Raw genomic sequence first — 10,463 nt, forward strand, 5'->3', positions numbered from 1 at the left:
TCTGTCAAAATATCAAAGATTTTCAGAATAAAAAATGTTTTTGCTTTTCAAAAAAAATTCTAAAAAATCCCTAAAAAAAAATGTTGTTGATTTTTCTGCATATTTTTATCAAAGTGGATTAATATTGGGTTGTATTTTTATACCGTAAGAATACAAACCCAGTATTAAAATACCCGATTTTTGTTAAAACATCGAAAAAAAATAAATATTTTCCAAAAAAGGGTTTTGTTTTCATGCATACGGCCTAGTCTCTCCAATATATATATATATAAATATTATAACATCATATTTTCACACAACAAAGAAAATTTTCAAAACAATATATGTATTAGCATGCATTTTGGCTTTAATAACCAGTTTATTTAAGCCATGAGAACTAGGCCAATATTTCAAAAAAAAATCAAAAATCTTTTTTTTTTTTTGTTGTTTTCTTTTAGTATTTGGGATTACGAATTTATACGTAAAACGTATTCCTAAATATTATTAATGAAATTTTGGTATGGACGTTAGAACGGTTAGGATTTTACCCGATAAGATAAAGCCTTTCTTACCGAGGAGGATTTTTCTTTGAACCATAGACAGACCAACATCTAGGAAAACACGAAAATACCTTAGTTTTTTATCAGACAATAAAACAATGCAGCTTACCTTAGGTAGGGCGTATTTGGGGTGCTAATACCTTCCCTTTACGCAACCAGTCCCCGTACCCGATCTCTGAGACCAGTTAGGGTTCCTAGTGACCAAAATACTAGGTGGCGACTCCCGTTCCATTTTTTACCAATAAAAGACTATTTTTTTTGTATCCCTATAGATATATATAGATTTACATGGTAGATTAAGAAAATGGAAACAAACATATAGTTTTTTCGCCGCGACGCCGCACACGTGCGACAAATTTGCTTAAAACTTGAAAGATGGGAAGGCCTAACGTGATTAACTGTTTAAACAAGGTGACATTATTGGGGTTCTGTTCTATTCTGAAAGTAAGTTACAACAAGTGACGAATAAAATATAATGACCCGTCCAAGGCCCCTCTCCAGAGGGTCTTCTATCTAATTGTCGTTCCCAACTTCCAATACAAAAATTATGGGACTGTCATGTATAATGGCCGATTGGACGTCTCTATGATGGTTAAGGTGCACTGCATAAATAACTGTACGAAACCAGCTACGGTGAAACTGGCCCGCTGCTTAGTCTCCTGATACATGTACTTTCTCTGCGTAGTACTTCTTCTCACTTTCTGCCTTCTTGGCATTGCGTTTCTGCATTCAAGATGACCGTTAATTGCAAGCAAAACATCACAGAATGATGCAGCGAGCTGTGGTTACAATGCTACTATCCTAAAATTGTTAAAAAAGAACTATTTCAGAGGTACAAGAAAAGGTTATAACTCTTCCAAAGCTTTATTGAGGAGCAGTTAATTATAAACAAAACATCCTAAAAGGAAGAATGCTTGAGGAAAACAATCAAGGACATTGGATCTTAAACTTGAATAGCAGATTGAAAGAAAAAAAAAATCGAATGATAACTCATTCACAGTTGAACGAAACTTGAAAATCCCTTGGAATAACTGATTGTAACTCACCAGTTTGACTCACTGAATGATGTGAGCCATTAGATGGGTGGGTCCCACTATTCTGGCCCATCCTTTCGCTCACATCACGAGTCAAACTGGTGAGTTACGCCGAGTGAATTTCGCAAGGATCAAATGACGTTTAATTAATTTTTCTCTTGACCATTTCTTAAAAATGTGTGGTGGTGCGAAGATTGGTTGACAGTCCAAAAATGCATTAATGTTAAGTGAATCCAGAACGAAAAACAGAATCACGTTGAACTCATTCAAGTATAGCAATGGTAAGAAGCTAAGGAATACCAAGTAAGCCTCGTGATTGGCAACTATCCTTTGGGCCACTGAAGTGGTCGTTGTATTTTTAGGGCTGTCAAGCATCCAGAAAATTCCCATGCTCTTTGGAACTGCATATGGATCAGGTTCACCCTGCATAAAGCAAAATATTTGCTTCAATTTCCCAGTCCCTTAATGCGCATGGTAAGTTGCGTGAAAAGTGAGAAAAGATAAGTGAGTCAATCTGAGAAATCAAAGAATTTAGCTTACAGCCAACAAGGAGTTGCTCTCTGCGACTGTCCCATGCACAACCAAGGAGATGTTAAAAGTTGTGACCTGATCAAGCAAATAAAGAAAGACCTTAGGATCTTTTTTGGAACTAGATATCATACAGCAACAATGATCATCCAAATTATGGACTATGTCTCAAGAGAGTAAGTACTGTTAGCCAGTCATGCTTCATATCTTGATACACGATCCAAAAATGCATCTGCTATTAACAGAAATCCAGCAAGGTGGAGGAGATTTGAAACCTAAGGTGGAAGTTGTTTGATCAAAGAATTGAAACTACTCTAGAGAAGGAAGGAGCAAATTTTGGCTGAATACAGCAATTTGGTTTATGCTATTCCTTAGGAGCACTTCTTATGGATAGAGTTTAAAATCCACAATCGAAATCATGCCATTTACCTTAGCTAATTTGATGCTGATTTTCATGATCCCAAAAATATACCACTTGTGTTCATAAGCTCAGCACACGAGTTATTTAGGTTCTAAATTTACAACTTACTAAAAGCAAGCATATATTCAATAGTTATCTGTAAAAGTATCAACCTGAATCTTTCAACTAATAAAGCAAAGCAATTACACAGTAAAATCATGTCCTTATAACCAAGAATCAAATCCCTAGTGGTTCAAAATTCCAACATTAAATCAATTTTCTGCATCTGGCATGCATCAGCACCATCTCTGTGTGCATGTGCATGTGCATGTGCGTGTGCGTGCACATGTGATGCATTAACAATAAACCATTATTTGTGCCAAAACCAAGGTCAGTTGCATGCTTTAGCCAAAGAGTATGCACATCCTAGTGGCTCTAATACTTAGAACACTCTAAAGGAAGTAAATAGAAACAATTAACACACCATGTCTCTGGTAACTTCCCAAGGCGCACCAATGATAACTTCATCAACATAGCTGCAAGCCAGAACGCTAAGACTACGTTCATGCAGGTGCATAATTGGGTGACCTTTCCCTCTGTGTTCACTGCACAAAACAGCATTAAGTTTCATTGTATTTTGCTATATTGACACAGCAGAAGTGCAGATACAGTCTTATGCAGTGCAATCAAACATCCATAGTGCAAACCATTGCCAATATCAAGTGCGGTAAGAACAGTGTATACAAGTAAAATCAAGCAACAAATCAATATACCTTACAATCTGGTCAGTGTGGATCCCAACCAGCAGAAAATCCCCAAGCTGCCTAGCACTCCTGAGAATCTGAGAAAAAAATTTCTCAACAAATTTTCATAGATGGTTGGCCTTTAGCAATAAAGGAAACAGCCACATTTTGTAAATGACATATACTATTAATGTGTGCATCACGCATCCACTTGGATAACCAGCAAAGGAATCGATCTTTAGAGTCTTGAGAGATACAAGCTAGCCAATCACATGCCAAAAAAAAAAGAAATGAATCTGATGGAGCTTTTGACAGCCATGACAGTGACATTAAATTTGTTGAAAGCTTTTGACAAACCATTGTGCTGGATTCAGACCTGATTGGATCAACTCTGATCCAATCATGTTTGATTTTGCTATTAGACATAAAAACCAGAAGTTGTCATAACCCAGCCCTGAGTGCTGGAATTGTCAGTTTGAGCTACAAACCAGTTTCACCGTGTGTGCATGCCAAAGGCAGGTATTTGGGTTAGTGGCAATGAGCCATGTATACCTATAGTGCCATGTTAAAATGCATTAAGCCAATGCACAATAGAACCAGTCTAGAAAATTATTAAGTATATTGGAGTTTTGGCATGGCAACAAGGAGATACAATCACAACATTTTCCTTGTGAATTTGAAACTGCAAGAATCATTGCAAAAAAGGTTGACCGTAAATTGCAGATAATTGATAATACCTCTACATGTCCTGCATGGAAGAGATCAAACGCTCCATCAATGTAGACAACACGAGCATTTGGTCCAGGTCCCTATTATTACATACAACAATTAGTGTTACTTAAGGAAATAAGATCCACATACACTCATGAAAGCAAGAAAAAATTTATTTTATGCCCTTAAATCATGCACAAGATATCTGATTAACACCTTAATTTCCCTTTCAGTTCCAAACAAGAAATGCAGGTATGAAACATATACCATAAGTAAATTTGGATAGGAAGATCAAATACACCATATATAATTATTTCCAGTTTGTGGTCACGAATTCATGCTTTACTGCCTTGACAATATAATTCAGAAAAACTAAAAAGTGATACCTTGCCATTTGAAAATTGTACAATTCTCCGGGATGTTGGTAGAAATTGAGATATACGGGAACTGTTGGATTGACTTCCTTTATGATCATCACTGGGCAAAGGTGATGTATTATCATGATTTTCACAAGCTTTTGCATCCTTCAAAGAAGAAAGTATTCTCTCTACATTCAAATCAGTAGAGCAGCAATTAGAAGCAAAAATAAAACAAGAAAGTTATCTTTGTTGGTGTAAATGATGATGAAATGAGTTCAAGTCCCCGGTACAATTGACATGATCATAATGATACGAAGGGGAGAGTGGGATATATATACCAAACACTTGAACTGATGAGATGCCCTCAACTCAAATTAAAATAGAGCTTATTCATAGATAGCCCCAAACATATTGTTACGATTGTATTATTTTTTTTTGCTTTTTCGAACTAGTCAATATTTAATTTTCTTCCAATAACTGCAGAGATTGTTCAAGAGAAGTAATAGTACCTACGATATCTGTGCTGGAGACACCTTCTGTTCGCTTGATCTGCTTATAACGCCCAGCTTTCTTGGCCAAGGCATAGGCATCAGTGCCATCAGGAAGCAAGCAAGGATCATCGCCATGTATGATATAATCAATTTTATGCTCATTAAAGAGACTGTTCATGAATTTCTCTGTAATGGCATAAGGAGCATTTGCTATGACTTCATCCACCCACTTCAATCCACTGACAAGGGCCAGCCTGGGAAGAATGATCACGTGGAACATATGCAGTCCAGTTAATGTATTGCCACTAAAAGTTAGCCTAACTACGGATATTTCATCTTATTCATGTTTTATAGTCCATTGCAATTATAATTAAATAGACAAGAGATTTTTGAATGAACTGGTCTGTGGCCCTCAAGAAATACATAGCACATATGCAATCTAACTCGTACAATTTGACCAGTTCCATTTCTTGATCAGCAAGATTTTGCAAATTAATTCCTCATAATTAAATAAAATGCATGGTAATTAACAAAGTCCAGCCATTTCAAACCCAAAAAAAAAAAGAGGAATTTTTTTTTTTTTTTTTTTTTTTTTTAAAAGGAGCACCGCATTAAAATACCTCTCTTCCATAGATAAAACAGGAGGGCCCTTGTTGGCAACAATCTCCTCATCGCTAACAACACCAACCACCAATTCATCTCCTAAAGCCTTAGCTTGCCTCAAAGCATTGGCATGTCCATAATGCATAAGATCAAAACAACCATCCATGTAAACCCGAATTCGCTTCTTCTCGCTCTTCTTTTTATAAAAAACTCCCAGATCAGACCACATGTAAGGCAAATAAGAGTACCCAAGTCCACCAAAATAGCTAGTTGATAATCCAAGCAAAGCAGCTGTTAGCATTAGTCCTCCAAACAGATGTGGGTGGTAATACACTCCATCCCAAATCGAACTGCTGCTCTCATACTCCATTCTCCCACTCTCCTCTCTTTACTATGTTTTGATATTCCAACCTTGAGCAGAAAGGATTGGAGAGAGAGAGTATAGAGACAAAAAAACCTGCATAAGATCAGACAACAATTAAAATCGGGTACTAAAAGAAAAATTGTGATTTAACATAAATGGGAAACTAAAAACTATGTTTTCCTTAAACTATCATAAGTCAAAGTGAAGTGTTGCCTGAAATGAATTGACAAACTAAAAAGTCCCTGAGTTTATTTTATTTTTTTTAAAAATAAAAAAAACAGAATTTGAATTCAATGAAAAAGAAATGAACTTGTTTGAATAAATAGAAATCTAAATCATACACACCAATTAATATTCAAATAAAAACTTCAATGCCATGCTAAAAAAGCATATAGTAATAAGACCAAATCTGAAAAGATTCCTTTTCTTGCTCTCTTCTTTTGCAGAGAATTAAAAAGAGAACATTTTTACAAGAAATAAACAAAAATGGGAGAGAATTCAACAAAAAGGGGTTGCTTGCTAAATCATATTAAATAAATAAATTGGAGGGGGGGGTTTCTTGAAAAATATGAATTCGGGTGCTCTAAATCTGAATCTAATTCAAGAAGAAAAAAAATAATCTTTATTATATTAGATTCAAAGAGAGAAAGGGAAAAACCTGAGGGGAGGAATTGGGAATGAGAGGAAACCAATGAAAATGAAAAAAAAAAATTCATGAAACATAGAAACTTACGCCTAGAAATCTGGAATCTGTCAGACGGAGAAGAATCTTGTTTTCACCTTTCTTTTTCTTTTTCCTCTTTCTTTGGATACTTTTAGCTGGATGGGATGTTTCTGTCTTAAGAATTTCAACCTCGCCCCCCGTTCCTTTTCCCTCTCTCTTCGTGGAATAAATTAGACTCACTACAAAGATTTCGATCTCATATTATCTGTGGTTTGATGTATCTTTGTGATTAAGAAAGCCAAATATCTTGGAGTCTCTTGCATAGAATATATATATATAAACATGGGTCTATGTTAGAGGGAAATATCAAATTGGTGCATGAACTTTCAATGAATTGTTAGATTGGGTCATTAAGTTTTAAGTTTTATTATTTTGGACCATCTGACTTTTGTTTTTTTTAATATTAATACATGTCAATCAAGACTATAATATACATTGTTATAGTGCATTTAGAGAAATTTAATAAATTTATTTGACTGCTGACTTTAAAATAGTGCATTGAACTTAAGATCTTTGATATCATAATGGTGTCGAGAATTAAGAAAATGATTCAAGAGAAATTCAATTCACTTGGCCTATTTTCTCCTGTATTCTTCATTTGGCCCCTCCATGAAGAGAGGAGAACCGATTGTTGAGAGGATGGGGGATATTGGAGTTGAACAAGGACATGACTGAAAGTTTAAATAAAGTAGAGGGCCGGATTTGAAAACATACCTTGGGTTCCCACCATATTCTTTGCAAAATACATAAATTTGATGCGTTTTTTAGAATTTCTAAAGTAGTCCCCTCTCTGTGTGTTAGATCTGCAATTCTACCACCCTAAGGTAATTCATACATGTGTTTATCAACGTGGTGTATAATAATTTTTTTTAAAATGTTTTTAAAATCTAGTTTAAATAAATTAGATTTTTTTATTTTATTTTTAACATGAGTATATTAAATAATACTTAAAAATATATTAATTTAAAATATTTTCAAATAAAATGTTGTTGAAAAACACTTTTAAATATAATATTTATAAAAAAAAACAAATATGTTAGAAAGCTGCTCACTGCATGAATAAATTGTGATATTGGACAATAATTATTATTATGATGATAATGATGATGATATAATTTTATTGATTAGATGAAGCAAATTAAATGAACATTGTTTTAGTCAATTATAATGTTATCCCTTTAAAATTTACACTTTTTATCCGAAATTCTTAATTTGATGGCTTCATGGTTGAAACTAAAACTTTTAAAAAATTTAAAAATTATTTTTATGGTTTTAGGTCGTTTTGATAAGTTGATGTCAAATATAAATTTTTTAAAATAAAAAAATTATTTTAATATATTTTAAAATAAAAAATACTTTAAAAATAATATTTACTATGTAATCGAATATCATGTGGTATCCATTCCATTATAATGAAATGAGAGCAATCTAATCAGCACAATAAAGTTAAAAAAACGATAAATTTTTTTTTCTTTAGAAGGTAACAAATATAATTTTCGACATTTGTTAAGAATTAAATTCATGATTTCCTGGTAGATATATCAAGAAAACTACTCTAATTACTAATGTCATTTATGGTTAGATTGTGAGAAAAATAGTCTTTAATAATTCATGCCACGTAACGTGGTTTTGATTTGAAAATCTGATTTTATAAGGTAGTTTTGATTTGAAAAGGGTACTTAAAGGATATTAAAAAGGAAGGAAAGGAAAACGGGTTCAGGAAAATACGTGCTAATTTATGTTTTTAAAAAAATTTAATTTTTTTTATTAAAATTTAATTTTTATATATATTTTGAATTATTTTGATGTATTATTTTAAAAAATAATTTTTAAAAATTAAAAAATATTATTTTAATATATTTTAATATAAAAAGTAAAAAATAACTACTATCATAGAAAAATCCTTTGTAGTATAGTACAACCATCGCAACTTAGTTAAGGGTAGAGTTCCCCGGGGTGGTATCGATTTTTTTGACCATGACTACGAGTAGTTGGGATGACATTCGAGGAGTAAAGTCAGAATGTAAGAAAGCAACGCAGTCAAGCAGGATTCGGAACAGGCGAGGTTCGAACTTCGAAGCGACCCAAAGGATTCGGAACAGTCTTGTCTTGGAGTTGCACTGTGAAACCGAATCTCCATCTGGTATGGAAAGGAGGCGTTCAAATGAAGAAGTAGCAAGGAGAGCTTCCGAAAATATAGGGTTCGGCGGGGAACATCTTTTGTCTCTTCACCGGTAATGCAGTCAAGCAGTTCCGGTAGAGGAAATTTTCCCTATCCAGGCCGACAGCAGGCTCGCTACCGAGACGAAATAAAACGGCCCTCCCGCTAGGTTAACGATGAGGTTGAACTCTGAGTTGGCTTCCCAAGCCGGCTAAAGCTTGCAATTGGCTTACTTTTTGGTTTTTTGGGCTTACCCAAACGATTAGAAACTTGGTATTTCGAGTTTTGACCCTTCTTGGGCTGTCCAGTGATATCCTAACACACACTGCTTTGTATTTTATTTTTTTAATTTACTAATTTAAATATAAATATGAAATGGTTCATGTATCAACAAAAGACTTATTTTATAGAGCAGTCACCAACCTAGACCTACAGCTTCAAAAGGAACAGGTTTAATATAAAGTTTTTCACATATTCATACACTAAGATTTAGCTGGAAAGAAAATCTTCAAAGAGTGAATTCTGCAGCCATGGAACATCATTCCAATATGGCATTTTGTTGTCTTAAATCTCGTGGATATATTTGTTTTCCTTTATAATTTAAATTAGATGTCTTTATCTAAATGAAATGACAGGATGCTGTATCGTTTCTTTGCTTCAATAATTGAGCTTATTATTGAACAAAAACCTGTCAATTCATGACACAATTTCTTTTATTATCATGATCTCTTAATTTTCTACTTGAGGATTTCAAGTCCTTCTTTCTTACTTTATTTTTGTCCATCACTGATCCAGTGCAAGTCACAGTAGAACCCAAGCTTGGTACTTCATTCGAAAAAAAGCTCCTTTTTTTCCTATTTGTTATCATTTTTATAGGTATTTTTAAGGGCCCCTTTTCTTGATCTTCCATTCTATTTCCATCTGCTTCTGGAAGTGTATGTGCTCAGCGGTGGTGGTGCCTCCCCCACTGCTATTGGTGGGTTCGAATATGGCAAAGGAGGAGGAGCTGTTCAGACCACTGCAAATATGCTGCCATTTCACCATGAATAGGGGGAGGTGTCTTCCACTGAACCTTCAACCGAACGTAAAGATACATATTTTACTCTAAAATTTAAATCATTGATATTCTTTCAAGAACTTTTTTAATCACCACAAAATTAAATAAAAAATTGGTTATGAGAATATTGCAATCGCACCAACTGAAACTAAATTAAGAATAAATAAAACTGCTCAGTGTTTCACTGTGCAAGTCCACAGTGAAACGTTGAGCTGTCTTCTTCTTCTCTTTTTTTTTTTCTTTGTTTTTTAGCTGTTTCATTTTTTTTAATGAATTTTTTTTCAAATTTTTATAATACAGGTTTTGAGTTTGAAACCCGGATTTTTTTCTGGTTTTTCTCTTTTAATTAAATTTTTCGAGTGCAGTCCACAGTTAAACGCTTAGCTATTTTTTTTTTTTGCTTTTTTTTTAAGTTTTTTTTATACTGTTTTGTTTTCTTTGTTTTTTTAATTAATATTTTTTGTTTATTTTTTTTGTTAATGTATTACATTGGTTCCGAGTTTGGCGCGTAACCCTTATTTTTTTTTTTTTCTTTTTAATTAATTTTTTTTGAGTGCAATCACAGTGAAACGCTTAGCTGTCTTTTTTTTTTTTTGCTTTTTTTTTTAAGTTTTTTTAAGTTGTTTGTTTTCTTTCTATTTAGTTATCATTTTTTTGTTTTTTCTTTTTAATTAATTTAATTTAGTTTGTTAATGTTAGATTTTTTTCTATTTAGAAAACTTTCATGACATGAATTCACCCTAGGGTTA

The 10,463-nt window shown here is 33.5% G+C and overlaps 1 protein-coding gene across 1 annotated transcript; it reads right to left on the bottom strand.

Annotated features, from left to right (window-relative positions):
- Positions 1-913: 913 nt before the first annotated feature.
- On the bottom strand, positions 914-6,747 carry LOC118033636 (ethanolamine-phosphate cytidylyltransferase). The gene is made up of 10 exons (XM_035038691.2): positions 6,506-6,747; positions 5,426-5,865; positions 4,824-5,059; positions 4,342-4,502; positions 3,982-4,053; positions 3,275-3,342; positions 2,986-3,106; positions 2,114-2,179; positions 1,874-1,996; positions 914-1,262 (listed from the first exon to the last, which is right to left on the bottom strand). Exons 2-10 carry the CDS (start codon positions 5,776-5,778, stop codon positions 1,191-1,193), a joined length of 1,272 nt encoding a protein of 423 aa, XP_034894582.1. The 5' UTR covers positions 5,779-5,865; positions 6,506-6,747; the 3' UTR covers positions 914-1,190.
- Between the last annotated feature and the right edge of the window lie 3,716 nt (positions 6,748-10,463).

Source organism: Populus alba, chromosome 6 (genome assembly GCF_005239225.2).
Source record: "Populus alba chromosome 6, ASM523922v2, whole genome shotgun sequence".
Lineage (NCBI taxonomy): Eukaryota > Viridiplantae > Streptophyta > Magnoliopsida > Malpighiales > Salicaceae > Populus > Populus alba.

Excerpts from the sequence above, each read along its gene's own strand:
- LOC118033636 (XM_035038691.2), bottom strand. The coding sequence starts at position 5,778 with ATGGAGTATGAGAGCAGCAGTTCGATTTGGGATGGAGTGTATTACCAC. Across the intron at positions 4,503-4,823 it reads CTCCAGCACAGATATCGTAG|AGAGAATACTTTCTTCTTTG; the intron begins GTACTATTACTT and ends ATTTGAATGTAG. Across the intron at positions 1,997-2,113 it reads AGAGCAACTCCTTGTTGGCT|GGTGAACCTGATCCATATGC; the intron begins GTAAGCTAAATT and ends TGCTTTATGCAG.